At 38.8% G+C, this 16,244-nt stretch overlaps 1 protein-coding gene across 6 annotated transcripts in view; it reads left to right on the top strand.

Moving 5' to 3' along the window:
- The window catches only part of LOC133630768 (adhesion G protein-coupled receptor L2-like), a 245,338-nt gene that overhangs the window by 173,715 nt on the left and 55,379 nt on the right, over positions 1 to 16,244 (top strand). For 4 of the 6 annotated variants that reach the window (XM_062022490.1, XM_062022488.1, XM_062022493.1 and 1 more), the window contains exons 7-9: positions 4,818 to 4,918; positions 12,217 to 12,402; positions 14,551 to 14,589. In XM_062022490.1, coding sequence (XP_061878474.1) covers positions 4,818 to 4,918; positions 12,217 to 12,402; positions 14,551 to 14,589 — 326 coding nt within the window. The remainder of the gene's footprint in view (positions 1 to 4,817; positions 4,919 to 12,216; positions 12,403 to 14,550; positions 14,590 to 16,244) is intronic. The other 2 variants (XM_062022491.1, XM_062022489.1) reach the window with 1 other exon arrangement.

The following is a 16,244-nucleotide window of genomic DNA, read 5'->3' as shown; positions in this document are numbered from 1 at the left end:
TTTGGGACAGGTGTGACACTGGTGTGGCCACAGTGTGCACGTCTGATGTTGCTCACGTGCTCCACTGAATGCTCAGGGAGTTTGTGCGTTTGCTCACACACATGAAAAATTAGAGGGAACATTGGTACCAACGTACAATACCTGCACCCTATTCCCTGCATTTGTTGTTCAACTCAGAAAACCTATTATGGCAATATATTGTCATAACATACAACAATATAAACAAACATGGAAACAGTAATTTAATCCAAATCATATCTTTTCATCATCATGATTTTTTTTATTTTATTTTTTAAATACAGAAAGAGATTGACTTTGTTTTGTTCCACTGTCCAGTTTGCTCCATAAACTTACACCTTTGACTGAAATGCTCCTTTCTATTGTCGCTGTTCTAAATCTCAATTTATTATCGGTCTCACTTCCTTTTCAATTTTAGTTACTTTCTCTTTTAAAAAATCTTTTTTGAATGTTGAACATTTTTTAAGATATTATACTCTATCAATTTATTACATTTCAATAGGTTTAACTGTTTGAATATTGGGTTTGTGGGTTCCCTGTATGCATTTTCACTTATGATTCTTACAGCTCTTTTCTGCAAAAGGAAAATTGGATTTAAATATGTTTAGATATGGTTTTATTCATTTTTACTCATTCCACGTTGGGGAAATTAGGGATATATTTTCTAGGAATGGACCAAAAACAAGTGTTCCCTGCAAGGGACACTGGTACTCAGGGCGATATGGGCATGTAAAAGAAATATGGTGAATACCTAAAACAATTGTAACAAAATCACGATCATATCCACTGATTCTGTGACAAAAAAGTAGACGCCAAAACAAAACGTATGCGCATCGTCCTTTGTAATCATAGTTCAGGTAAATCTTTTTTTTTTGAGACTGTGAATCAAAAAAAAAAAAAGGTGTGCGGCTAAATTAGGCATATTTGCATGTTGAACTTTAATGTTCAATTTAAATATCAAAATACACTACCGTTCAAAAGTTTGGGGTCACCCAAACAATTTTGTGGAATTCATTTCTAAGAACAAGAATAGACTGTCGAGTTTCAGATGAAAGTTCTCTTTTTCTGGCCATTTTGAGCGTTTAATTGACCCCACAAATGTGATGCTCCAGAAACTCAATCTGCTCAAAGGAAGGTCAGTTTTGTAGCTTCTGTAATGAGCTAAACTGTTTTCAGATGTGTGAACATGATTGCACAAGGGTTTTCTAATCATCAATTAGCCTTCTGAGCCAATGAGCAAACACATTGTACCATTAGAACACTGGAGTGATAGTTGCTGGAAATGGGCCTTATACACCTATGTAGATATTGCACCAAAAACAAGACATTTGCAACTAGAATAGTCATTTACCACATTAGCAATGTATAGAGTGTATTTCTTTAAAGTTAAGACTAGTTTAAAGTTATCTTCATTGAAAAGTACAGTGCTTTTCCTTAAAAAATAAGGACATTTCAATGTGACCCCAAACTTTTGAACGGTAGTGTATTTCATAACAAAATGACAGTGTTTAGCTTGTTTTAGCATTTAACAATACATTATGTTGAAATGCTACTTTAAAAAATTGCCTGTATTAAATAGTACTCATTTAGTGGTGGGTAAATGATTGTATTGACACTGCACTGATGTCGTGAACTGCTAGGTTAATAAAGTCACTATGTTTGACTTGCAATTAAGATAAGTAGTGAGCAAATATGATATCTGCGTAGAAAAGAATATTAAATGTGCAACTCTAGTCAACGAGCCAGATAGTAAATGAGAAAAGAAGAGCATTTACTTTACTTAGTGCTATAAGATCAAAATGATTCCACGCTTCTGAATATTTCCTTTAGATCACAGTCAAGGGACACAGCAGCTGTATTGGCGACATGTTTTTATCTTAAATTGACACACAGTAGTCACTCCTTGTGTTTTATAATGCATCAATGCTTGACCCCTCAGTTGTATCAACAATACTGATTGCCATAGATATTACTAATAAAATGAGTCTAGAATACTACAGTATGTATAACTACACTGCAAATTATTTGCCGCTTGCCAAGATTTAACATTTTATTTCCCTAGTTTTTGGAGATATTTACTTAATTTTTGTCATTGATTAAGTCAGTTTTAGCACAATTGATCATATTATTTCTATTATAGTTTAACAATGTTAAAATTTAGAAAATAACTATTCAAATAAGATATTTTGGTTTTCCCCCCACATAGAGAATATTGTTTAAAGATTCTGTAACATCATGTGGATGCCTAATTTAGGAATTGCAAGTTGAATAATGAATGTACTCAGAATAAAATATGTATTTCTATCCTAAAAGTCCTGCTAATTTCTAGATATACAAATTTTAATTCAGAATCAAGTGAGTAAAAGTATCAAGTAAAACTATCTGTCCATGCAGCTAAATATTTTCACTAATTTTTACTAGTTTTCAGTAGTACTTTTCCTAAAATGTAGTCTTTTTATCTTATATTACGACAGCTCTTTTTTGCAGTGTAGGGATGTCCCGGCGTCCGATCGGACTTCTTGGCATCAGGTCTGATCCGATTTTGAGTCTGGATGAATAGATTTTAGAACTAAAAATGATTTATAGCAAGTAACTAAATTAAAAAACATAGTAAATGATTATAAAACATATCTTATTACATTTAGAATGTGCTAGTATTTCTGTATATTAGATTATGTATTTTATTTGGGATATGCTTCCGCCCGAATCCAGCTGAGATAGGCTCCAGCACCCCCCGCTACCCCAAAAGGGACAAGCGGTAGAAAATGGATGGATGGATGGAATGCCAAATAAACAATTTTTTACATAAAAAAGTGGTTAGTGCACATTAACTAAACAAAAGCAAAAACTACCATGGGCTCCCATTTAAATCATTTGGGTTTTGCCCTCAAAGCCTTCCTGTATCCAGAGACTTACCGTATTTTCTGGACCATAGGCCGCACCGGATTATAAGGCGCACTGCCGATGAACGGGTCAATTCAGGTGTTTTTTTCATTCAAAAGGCACACCGGATTATAAGGCGGGGTCATATTATGATTTTTGTCAAAGTGTCAAAAGATGGAGCTAACTGTTTTAATGACATTCAGACTTTACTTAAATCAACAACGGAGCAGCATCTCCTCATCCGTGGCTCACTAATGCAACAACGCTGGAAATGTGTCCTGTGAAAAACCGTCCGACTGGAACTTTCTAATAACTAAAGTTCTGTGGGTGAATAATGTAAACTCACTGCACTGGTAGTTTTTAGCGCTACCATATTGAGATATACGTTAGAACTTTACGCTACTTTATATTAGAAATGGCAACAGCAGAGGATGAATGCCCCATAACAAGAATGTAGAGGAAAAGAAGAAGCTTATTGACTACGGCATCGGCACGGAATACAGTGCGCACATTTTCAGGACTTATGCAGATCTGAAATACACATCAGCAGGTACCAAAAGGTAAGAAAAGTTGGTTTTGCATAATATTGTGAAACAGATCATATGTCTGCTAATGGGTGCCATTGTGTGGTCCTTATACACATACCATAGTAATACTTGTATCTCTGACTACGGTAGCCGTAAAGGGCCAACAATCCATCAAGCGGTGCGGCTCAAAGTCATACTAAAACCTTTTGATAGACTTTTGAGTGCTGTGTGTAATGTTCTTTATTTTAATGGGACATTTAAAGTTTTGGTGTTGTTTACTGGCGTCATATTGCAGTCTACATGTATCTCGTATGTGTGACTACCATCTACTGGTCACACTTATCATTACACCGTGTACCAAATAAAATTGCTTTGTGGTCGGTAAGCACAACCAGAATTTTTCCGTACATTAGGCGCACCGGGTTATAAGGCACACTGTCGATTTTTGAGTGCGCCTTATAGCTCGAAAAATACGGTACTCCCTTAGTTTTTAAACAATAACAAAAATGATCCCCCCCCAAAAAAAATTAATAATAAGAAAAATAAAATGATTGCAAAACCTTTCACAGCATCTCTCTGCTTCTCCCCTACATGTTTTTGTTGTTTCCCTTTGAGTTTAACACTCTTTATCTGCCGATCACCGATCAGTGGAAAAAGGCAAATGTCGGCCCAATCCGAACCCATGATCGGGATTGGGCCATCCCTATGTAAAACAGGTTTCATGATGGAAAGAGTTTTAGACTGTTAGACGATGTGCTATATGTATCGAGTTCGACAGAAATCTGTCATATTAACTACTTACTATACTATATCGGGCCCGGATGAATGTCCACCATTTTGCACAAACATGACTTTGGACGGATGCTGTGCTGATGGCCATTAAGCGGCTGGAGCTGACAATTGGTACTCAAACAGAAGTTACCTTCGCACCCCGTCCCAGGCACTGACAGCGCTGTCAAATTATGAAGCAGCAACATGGGAAGGGATGAAAGCCAGATTGAGACGTGTTGTGACTGAGGAGGGTTAAAAGGGAATGGGACTACAAATGTTGTCGCTGTTGTCAGTGAATAGGCATTCATTAGGAGTAATCTTGTGTTTTATTGCCACTTCTAAGGCAGCGCATGAAGTGTTTACTATTCTCACAGGAAAGTGTTGTTTTCCTTCTTCAACCTGCTCAAAAATCCCCCTCTGTGATTATTTTCACATATGCACAGTAAACCCCACAAAAGCTGGCGAGGGTTTTAACAATGTTTGGAAAGGGCCGGTTTCGTGTAACGCTGAGTTTCCTGCAGCGGAGGGTGTACATGAATGAAAAAGATCAACAGGGGTATTCCGAACGCCGCTCTTTGGCCTCTCTCCAACTGCTGTGTTTGCTCTGTGCTACTGCAGGCGTCGCCTCCTTCCTGTGTACGGTGGAAGGGACCTGGTGCTCCAAAGGCCCCGACCTCAGCAACTGCACCTCTCACTGGGTGACTGAAGTGGCACAAAAGGTAAAAAAAAGAAGAAGAAAAAAAGGCAGCGGAAAACACTGTTTCTAAACATAACTGTAAAAAAAATGACATGTTCACCGCTTGAAACCAAACATGAAGTACTGGCTCGCTTGGCTGTATCCTGGAAAAGGAAACCATGATGGAAATAGCATCTGAACTTGCTGATGTGTACATAGTAAGCATTACGACTGGCAAGTTCAACGCAGGGGCAACCTTTAAATACAGACATGCTTCTTTAAAAAAAAAAAAAAAAAAAAGCCTTAAAGTATTATCTTACTTTTAAACATCAAATCTACTTTAAGGTTAAATTGTAACATTGTTTCCGTTAAACTTAAAGAGGAACTGCACTTTTTGGGGGGGAATTTTGCCTATCATTTACAATCCTTATGTAAGACAAGAACACATGTTTTTTTTTTTATGCATTTAAACTCGTAATAAACATTGGCAAAAGTCAGCTAACCATGGAGGTAATCGGATTTGTGACGTCACTGCGTCTATTTTGCCCATAAAGCCCTCTAAAACATCCAAAAAGAGCCAACAATACTTCATCTCGTGACCTGAATATTAAGTATTAGCGTCTTATAACACAGTGAGCTAACTATTGTATGCTGTATTGCGCCGGTGAGCTGCTACATCGCCTCTGAGTTGCTGAAAGTTAGATCTAGATTATAAATTATGGCTCTCACCTGGATAGGAGAAGGTTGTTGCCTTAAACTGAGAAGTTGGTAAACTTTGACATCCAACTAAGACTTGGAGATGGCGAGAAAGACGCTTGTTTACGGCACCTTTTTTTTTTTACCTGCTCAAGGATTATGATTAATTCTTTATCTATCTTTATATGAATATCCTATCAGTCGGCATCCCAGTGAGTGCTGACATTGTACAGTAGGTGATTGTTTTACTATGTTCATAGTTTGTATTTCTTGTTCAGCACTTTGCAATACTGCTACTTGCTGGATATACTTGTCACTCATCTTCCGTATATTCAGGCTCATAAATATGAGGTTCTGGATCATCATTTGACCCAAAGTAGTCGTTGTTGGCTCTCATGAAGTCTGCCATGATAAATAGCGTTGGTGTTGTTGTTGATAAGAAACGTGAAAGTTTTGTTGCGTCTGTGAAATCAATACACCATAGTATGATGAAAATGAGCAAAATACGTACATATTGCGTTATTATGACTGGGCCTGTTCCTAAATTACATATATGCTTACAGCGCGTATATAAAACAATGATTGAAGATTTTGGAGGTTTTTAAAGCGCTATATAGACACAATAGAGCGAACCCCCCTTGGCTCCATTGTTAGCTGACTTTTGCTTGCGTTTATTTATGAGTTAAAATGCATTAAAAAAGAAAAACATATCTGTTCTTGTCTATAATGATTGAGAATGATAAGCAAAGTTAATTAACAAGTGTGGTTGCCCTTTGACACATGTATAGCCCTCCAATCAGCTAAACAGACTCAATGACGCCACAGTGATGTCTTGGTGAATTTACTGAGGAATTTGTGAAACTGAAACAATACAAAAAGAATGCCAATGTGAGTTAAAAAGTTAATAATACTAACACAGACACTTGTAAACATGTTAGTAATATACAGTAGAGAAGGGATTCATATGGCCCCATTCCTGGATGGATCTTGTGTGAGAGGAAAAGGGGATTCTTCATTTTGCAATGCAGTGTGCTGAAAATGATGGAAAGCACCACTCTTCATAGTAACTGATGGTGGTCAAAGTTGGAATTTCTACAAAACACATTTAATATTCGTCTTTTGATATTGAAATGTGCCATCGAGTGGCTGAAGTGGATAGTGCACCCACCAATCCGTCATGGTTTATCTGTCAGGTAAACCGTGACGAATGGGTGTATTGCTAATGCTAACGACGCTTGCTTGATTCAATTAAGATATCACGTACAAATATGCATGAAAACACTCCTACAGACATCACACATGGAACAGTTTAGTAACTATGGATAGTTATTTAGTTAATTTAGTTATATTGTAAAACTTACAAATGTTGCTTGGAGTGATGAATGAAGAATCCATAGGAGTAAATACGCTATGAACAGCTAGAAGATGGAACGTCACTTGTGCTTCTGGTTAAAAGCTCTAAAACGAAGAGCACTGCAGCACTTCCGGTGAGTGAACTTGTCCAAAAGATAGCGACAGAGCACAAATAATAACACACCTTTTCAGTGTCTTTGCTTGTTTTTTTTTAAACTATTTACATTTTGGCCATCAGCGTAAAAAATCTATAAATTAGCCGCACTGTTTTATAAGCCACAGAGTACAAAGTGCAGGGAAAAAGTAGCTGTTTATAGTCCATTCACACACAATGCAAAAGTTAAGCATCCGAGATGGAACCTAGATTCCAGATCACTGGACCTTCCAGCTCAGTAGTCTGGAGTAGCGTGACAGCTCATTTCTTCAGTGATTTTTCCTTTTTGATTTCAACAAAACAATGCACAAAGCAATGCATCTATAGGGAAGCAATGGCGGGGGATAAAAACACCTCCTGAATGCAGCGAGTTCAGACAGAGTTCCTCTATGCTGTCAAAAAGACATTTCGGGAGACACATCAAACAGGAAGCCGCGCTCAAGATTCCATACTGCAGTTTTAAGCACAGTGTGGGGTAATAGAACTCATATCGCAAATCAATTTGTATCCTTAAAAACATTTTGACTTGTGAGAGCATATTTAGAAGAGCTCCTCGCAGATGCAAAACATTCAAATAAATTGTGAATGGCGACGACAGCTTCAAAGCTAACTTGGAGCGACAACAAACATTTGCTGTCCTTTTAATTGCCTGGGAAAGTCGGTTCGTCACTGGATAATGCATATTTTCTTGTTAACACCAAATGTAAAAAGAATTATACACAAGTTGAAAGACTGCTTTTATTACTGTAAACTATGCATTAAGGACACTGTACCTCGGGTCCATGATAAGCTAAACTTAGCTGAGCAACAGCAGTGTAGAATACAGCTATACAGAGTCCAGGGTATGTCGTAATTCACCACTAGACCAATTTGTAGCGCTTTAGTCCAACTTCTCACAGAGGCAAAAATATAAAAATACATTGTGAGTAATGACAGCGCTAACTTGGAGCAACCACAAACATTTAGTATTCTTTAATTACCTGGGAAAGTCCCTGTTCCACTTGGGAATGCATATTTTCTTGCTAGCTCGCGCCACAAGACACCATTGAGTGTATTAGAGTTTGATATTTGCCTAACATATTTTTACTTTTAGCTGAATGGTAGCCATGCTGTAATAGAAAATACAGCATTTCTGACCTCAAGGTTACCATACTTTCTTTTCCTAATTAGCTAAAGTTATATTTCTCTAATTAGCTTAAGTTAGCCAAACATGTGATACAGCTGTACATATACCAGAGCATATTGAAATTAATTTCAAGCCCAACTTGGAGCAACAACAAGCACATTTAGTATGCTTACTTGATAATGTTTATTAGCTGAAAGGCTGTATTTTGCAAAAAAAAACATCACATAGTAACTTACTGTATCATGTCCAATTTGGAGTGATTTAGGCAAGGCAAGGCAAGGCAACTTTATTTGTATAGCGCTTTTCATACACAAGGCAGACTCAAAGTGCTTCACAGACAACAAAGTGAAATGAAAGAAAATAAAAGCAAAATTAAAATGCAGATAAAAAAAATAAAAACAAAATTAAATTAAATTAAAATTAAAAATTAAAAGATTAAAAGATTTAGCTGAAAGCTAAGGTGAACATAAAAGTCTTCGGTCTAGTTTTAAAAGTAGTCAGAGTTGGGGAAAGTCTGACATCTTCAGGAAGTTTATTCCAGCTATTTGTTGCATAGTGACTGAATGATGCTCTCCCTTGATTTGAGTTTACTCTTGGAACCGCTAACAGATTGGTCTCAGAAGATCTTAGTGATCTAGAGGGCTTATATAGTGGGAGCATATCAGTAATATACTTCGTCCCTAGACCATGTAGTGATTTATATGTGAGCAGGAGGATTTTGAAATCAATTCTCTGATGTACAGGGAGCCAATGTAAGGATTTAAGAATTGGTGTAATGTGCTCATATTTTTTGGTCTTTGTTAGAACTCTAGCAGCAGCGTTCTGAACAAGCTGTAGCTGCCTGACAGTTTTTTTGGGAAGACCTGCAAGGAGACCATTACAATAGTCTAGCCTACTGGCAATAAAGGCATGTACAAGTTTTTCAAAGTCTTGAGCTGACAAGAGCCCTCTAAGTCTTTTTACATTTTTGAGGTGATAGTAGGCCGATTTTGTTACTGATTTGATGTGACTGTCGAAATGTAAATCAGAATTTAAAATAACCCCAAGATTTCTGGCTTTATTTGAGGTTTTCAGGGACAGTGATTGAAGGTGTTGGACGACTTTAAACCTTTCTTTTTTAGCACCAAAAACAATTATCTCAGTTTTATCTTCATTTAGTTGTAGGAAATTTTGGCACATCCAGTGTTTGACTTGCTCAATGCACTGGCACAGAAGATCTATGGGGCGATAGTCATTTGGTGATAGCGCTACATAGATTTGGGTGTCATCGGCATAGCAATGATGGTCAATGTTATTATTTTGCATGATTTGTCCTAGTGGGAGCATATAGATATTAAATAAAGTCGGCCCCAAGATTGAACCTTGGGGGACTCCACACGTTACGTTGGTTGGTTCTGATACAAAGTCACCAATGGAAACAAAATAGTTCCTATCTTGTAGATATGACTTGAACCAGCTTAAAACTGTGCCTGAGATCCCCACCCAGTTTTCCAACCTGTCCAAAAGTCCAACTTTGAGCGTTTTGATTATGAGAAAAACATTAAAATTAATTGTGAATGGCGACAACAAAGCAACAACAAACATTGGGCATGCTTTTACTGCCAAGAAAAATCTGTTTTCCACTTGAGAGTACATATTTGCACTTTCTGTATGATATAGCGATATTTTGTCTAAGCCAGTGGTTCTTAACCTTTTTGGAGGTACCGAACCCCAGCAGTTTCATATGTGCATTCACAGAACCCTTCTTTTGTAAAAAAAGAAAAACTTTTTTTTTTCAAAATCAAGAAAAAGTTATGTTTTTTTACTGGTGCACAAAATGAACCGTGCATGAACATCACCTTGTTCAAAGAACAAAACCAACACAGTGCATGAACTCACAACAAATGACACACATTACCATGAATTGATTGACGTGGACCCCGACTTAAACACGTTGAAAAACTTATTGGGGTGTTACCATTTAGTGGTCAATTGTACGGAATATGTACTGTACTATGTAAACTGTACTGTTTCATATAATGTATTATCTTCCTTTGCAATCTGCTAGTAAAAGTTTCAATCGATCAATCAAACAACCTGCAAATCAGATGGAAATTTAGAGGAAACATTGTTTGGGGGTATCCATAATACGCAGATAGGGAGAAGTTTTTATTTACACGATAAGTGGGATGTGTCTTTGCCTCCGTGGCGGAGGCTCCACCGAAACCCTGAGGCCGACTCACCGAACCCCTAGGGTTCGATCGAACCCAGGTTAAGAACCACTGGTCTAAGCCCATCCATCCATCTTCTTCCGCTTATCCGAGGTCGGGTCGCGGGGGCAGCAGCCTAAGCAGGGACGCCCAGACTTCCCTCTCCCCAGCCACTTCGTCCAGCTCCTCCCGGGGGATCCCGAGGCATTCCCAGGCCAACCGGGAGAGATAGTCTTCCCAACGTGTCCTGGGTCTTCCCCGTGGCCTCCTACCGGTCGGACGTGCCCGAAACACCTCCCTAGGGAGGCGTTCGGGTGGCATCCTGACCAGATGCCTGAACCACCTCATCTGGCTCCTCTCGATGTGGAGGAGCAGCGGCTTTACTTTGAGCTCCCCCCGGATGGCAGAGCTTCTCAACCTATCTCTAAGGGAGAGCCCCGCCACGCGGCGGAGGAAACTCCTTTCGGCCGCTTGTACCCGTGATCTTGTCCTTTCGGTCATGACCCAAAGCTCATGACCATAGGTGAGGATGGGAACGTAGATCGACCGGTAAATCGAGAGCTTTGCCTTCCAGCTCAGCTCCTTCTTCACCACAACGGATCGATACAGCGTCCGCATTACTGAAGACGCCGCACCGATCTCACGATCCACTCTTCCTTCACTCTTGAACAAGACTCCGAGGCACTTGAACTCCTCCACTTGGGGAAAGATCTCCTCCCCAACCTGGAGATGCCCTATGTGTCAAAATCAATTACCTCTGGGATGATATTTGATTAGTATTAGAACCGGCCTGCAGGCCACAGCTGCCTGCTGCTGTTTTGCATGCACCAATACTCATTACTTGTTGGGGTCCCAGGGACCCCATCAAATCATAAAAATGGGGTCCCACAGTAAATTTTTGTAACCGTTTTGAAAACAAATTATAAATGTATTCATTATCCTGTTATATCACACATTCTATATTGTGTTTTGGAAAAAAGTTGTCATAAGCGTTGATTAATTCATTAAAAATAATAATACAAAGGAAAACACATTTTTATGCATATGGCAACACTAAATGGTCCCTAGTGGGTGAATGTGAGTGTGAATGTTGTCTGTCTCTCTGTGTTGGCCCTGTGATGAGGTGGTGACTAGTCCAGGGTGTACTCCGCCTTCCGCCAGTGTGCAGCCCCCCACGACCCCGAAAGGGACAAGCGTTAGAAAATGGATGGATGGATGTAAATGTATTCAGTTGTAAACATTAATTCAATCTCTTCTTTCCTTCATGGATCTAAACTTAACCGCTGCCGGTATTTTTTTCTATATTTTTATTGTAATATTTTCAGAATGTGTTTGTTCTATTTTTGGCCAAAATAAGACAAAGAAAACAATCTGAAGTTGTCTTTATTTTTTTGTTTTAATGCCATAATTTTGATAGTCCGGCCCGCGTGGGCACAGATTTTCCTCCATGCGGCCCCTGAGCTAAAATTAGTTTGACACACCTGGTCTAAGCCTAACTAAAATTTGAAGCGCTTTAGTCCAACTTTGAGCTTTTTGCAGATGCACAAATATAAAAATGAATTGTGGATGGCGACAACAAAGCAACAAGGAACATTTAGTGTGTTTTAATTGCCAAGCCAGTCAGTTTTCCGCTGTTTAGTGCATTGTTGCATGTAAAAAGTGCATCAACTTAGTGTACTCGCAGTTGAGTGAAGATGAGCATGTGCGCTGGACACAAGTATGCAGAAGTAACACAACGAGGGAACACACGCACGCCTCGTAATGACATCAATTCTGCCCATGATGCTGTTCACTCACTCACACGTCCTCGCTCCCTTTGCCAGATCCGAAGCGGCGAAAACGCGGCCAATCTAGCGAACGAGCTGGCCCACCACACACAAGGCCCGGTTTTCGCCGGCGACGTTAGCTCGTCGGTGCGCCTCATGGAGCAGCTCGTGGACATCTTGGACGCTCAGCTGCAGGCACTTCGTCCCAGCGAGAAGGACTCAGCTGGACGCAGCTTCAACAAGGTACTGTAAAATGTCCTTTTTGGGCCCGTTGTAACCTCAGCTTTGTAACCTCTTTCACCCCCGAGTCTGATCGCGCTCAAGGCATTCATCAGCAGGACAGCAGGGGCGATAAATCCACAGACACAAGGTGGCGCGTGCCCTCGTTTACATGCAAACACACACTTGATTAATAACAGTGTGGGGTGGAGGGAGCAAGGTCTGGTCCTGAGGGATGTCATTCCACCCTGGGAATGGAACACAGCCAGCGTCACTCCATACTCGCTTTTTAGAGCTGTGACAGTGACTAGCGCTTAGCTGAAGTCAAGTGAGGAGCAACGCCAACTCCCTGCATCTCCTGACAGTTCAACAAAGTCTTTTCAAAAAGTTGTACTTCAATAGAATGAAAAACAATTTATACATTGGCGTGACCGTGTTAGAAATACAGTAATATAATACAAAATAAATTAAAGTTCAAATTTTTTAAAGTTATGAAAAAAATACAAATAAATAATAGAACAAATATTTAAAAATATACATTTTTGTTTTATACAAGCTCGGGATCCTTCTGTGTGGAGTTTGCATGTTCTCCCCGTGAGTGCGTGGGTTCCCTCCAGTTACTCCGGCTTCCTCCCACCTCCAAAGACATGCACCTGGGGATAGGTTGATTGGCAACACTAAATTGGCCCTAGTGTGTAAATGTGAGTGTGAATGTTGTCTGTCTATCTGTGTTGGCCCTGCGATGAGGTGTCGACTTGTCCAGGGTGTACCCCGCCTTCCGCCCGATTGTAGCTGAGATAGGCTCCAGCGCCCCCCGCGACCCCGAAGGGAATAAGCGGTAGAAAATGGATGGATGGGGAAATTTCAAAGCCTTCATTGGTTTTTTTTCTGTGATTAACTGACAACCCCCTTTTTATTTTATTTGTCATCATTGGGACTTTGCCTGGCCAATCGGTCAAGAAAAAAAATAAAAAAATATATGTATTACACTGGTATCATTTATGAAAATATAAGAATGATAATAATGTTTTTTAAATGTTTAAAATATATTCATAACGTTTATGAATAAAAATATTGATAGAAAATACAATAAAATGAAAATCTGAATCATTAATATTGTTCCATTATTAATGACTAATTTTGCTTAGTAAATTTAGTTTGACTCTAAACCTCATTCATCATACAAATACTGTATACGAAACATATATATTTTTTTTTATATTAAAATTTATTTTTAAATGCTTTATATTCATAAAAATAAGGATTAAAAAATACAGTAAAATGAAACCTAAATAATTGTTGTCCCTTACGTCCATTGCTGAATAAACATTTCTGCTGTTCTATTTTGTTACATTATATTCCCCATCATTTCCTTATTGTACCTAGTATATTTAGTTTGGGTGTAAACATTTTTGTTTGATTTTATATAATACATATTCTCTTAAAATACACTTTTATCATAGATTACTCACTAAAAATAATACTTTTTGATGTTTTGTGCATAGTTACAGTTATGTCCAACTGAAATGCTACTTTATGCACTGCCTTTAAAGAAAATTATGTATTTTGTTTATATGTGTTGTTACTATTGCTACAATGCAAGGGATATAAATGCATAATCTCTGTTGTTTTGCAATTTTAGGTGTATCGTCATCATTGCTGGTTTCAATTTATTACAATTGTGAGAATTAATCCTACTATAAGGTGCTTGTAATATTACTGTAGTGTACCTACAGAACTTCAACTTATCAGCCTTAAACACTCCAAAAAGAACATTTGCATGTATTTGTTCTGAGAGTACAGCATGTACTTTTTCCTACAGTTTGACTTAATTAGGAAAAGCAAAGGAGTCATTTAAGTGCCAAGAGAGCAACAAAGGAGTTTGTAGCGTCTTCTTCCCTCCTTGGCAGAACATATAAATGACCTCACGGCACATTGTTTATCTTCATCTGGCTTCTGTAATGGTAAAGCCTCACTAATGGGGAGAAAACCTTGTCTCAGCAGTTTTTTTTTAATTCTTCTTACCGGTATATCTGCTTTGAGGAGTATTGCGTCATTTCCACATGAAATTTACTCTTCCTCCCCCCACCCCATTAGCACAAGTAATTTATTGGTAAGTGGCCTGGTTATTTACCGCTTTCCTGTTTCTCACCCCCTTTTTTCTGCCAAAAGCTTAAAAAGCGAGAGAAGACATGCAGGGCGTACATGAAGGTACATCAGATAGCCTCTACATTATGGTTTTATTATAATTTTTTTGACCCGGTCCCTTGCTTAGCAGCATGCAGCAACAAAATGATGTCGTTGACTGTTGTTCTCTGTATGTGCTTGGCTGCCTCCTCATGAACTCCTTCCATCAGTATCTCTCCCATCTTTGTCCTCCTCCAATGTTATCACTCAAGCATCGTTCTTTCACCACCCTCTCCTCCACACACTCTACTTCTCACCCTGTCTTCTCTCTTCTCGCCTCTTTATACATTGTGTGAATAATTGCCTTCCCACGGTTGTAATTGCACCTCCCTGTAAGCCACAAGTGTGATCAAAGTGGCATTGTGCTCACTTGCTTACATTATATCATTTCTCATCGGCCTTTTCTCCTCATAGCCCCCCCACCCCCCTTTTATACTTACACTTTATCTCTGGGTTTAATTTCGGAACCCATTAATGTTCCGTTCTACTTTTGTCAGTATCATCCCCAGACATTTAGAGCTCATTTTCTTGAGTGGGCTATCGTTAATGTGGCGAACAACGCCAACGCATGACACAAAAACTGATCCGATATTTATAACTTACCTATTAAGAAAATTGGTCTTGTTCTGTTGGCAGATTGCTTTGCCTATTTTAAGTAATATATGTCAGATTTCCGTGTAAGTATAACTTAGAATGTGCAAATTGGGCTAACACAGAAAGTGCCTTAAATCTCTGACATTCAATCTCGTTTGGCAAGACTACAATCTATTGCTGGCTGGATTAATTAAATTGAACATCACTTTTACCTTTATCGAATACTCTTGTAAGCAAAGACGTGGATGAGAGGAATTTGGGGAGTACTTTGCTTTGAGTTATTTCCTTAATTATAGAGTGTTTCTCACATCTTTGTGAGAAAAGTGCGAGCAGTCGCCGCTTTATTTCTTTCTTTGACTTATTTTGCAGGCATATCAAAAAGAGAGTGCATGGGATTCTTTGTTTGGGCACTTGATGTATTTATTGTGCAAACCAAATACTTGTTACCCGCAATGTTCGGCCGAAAGATAACTGAGGTGACATTTTTTATCGAGAACTAGTGCGTATTAAAACTGAGGTACTACTGAACAAATCTCTAGACCAGTTTGTCTCAACTGGATTGGCTGTGGGAACCACCATTTCCCCTAAAAGGAGGTTGGGGGCATAAAACACTTCCTTGTGGTCTACACAACATGTAATGGTGGTTCTTTGGTCAAAAAATCTTGCATGGATCATGTTTTATATACCATCTTAAACCGCTTTCTGACCGTCTCTTCAAGATGAACCGTTTTGTTGGCGGTCTTTTTTACAAGCCTCCACTTCGACTGCTTCCTCTTCCTGTCAGCCATGTTGTAGTTTTTAGTGCTTTCATATGGAGGCTACTGACAGATATAGCTTAGAACTCTATGCTAGTTTTATTAAAAATGGCAACAGTGGAGGGGGTGCATGTGCATGTACGAGCCAGTCTGCCCCACAACAAGATGATAGAGAAAATGAAGTAGCTTATTGATTACAATAGCGGTTTCCCGCATAACTCTTAGGGTAAACCTCTACCATATATTATAATATATATATTTGCTGACGTCACATGTTGGAAAATGTCACACATGGTACCTGAATCGCATTGTCACCCCAAGAATCGGAAT

This window comes from Entelurus aequoreus, linkage group LG16, assembly GCF_033978785.1.
Source record: "Entelurus aequoreus isolate RoL-2023_Sb linkage group LG16, RoL_Eaeq_v1.1, whole genome shotgun sequence".
Classification (NCBI taxonomy): domain Eukaryota; kingdom Metazoa; phylum Chordata; class Actinopteri; order Syngnathiformes; family Syngnathidae; genus Entelurus; species Entelurus aequoreus.
The sequence above is the reverse complement of the archived record's forward strand: the minus strand, read 5'-3'. Positions and strand labels throughout refer to the sequence as shown.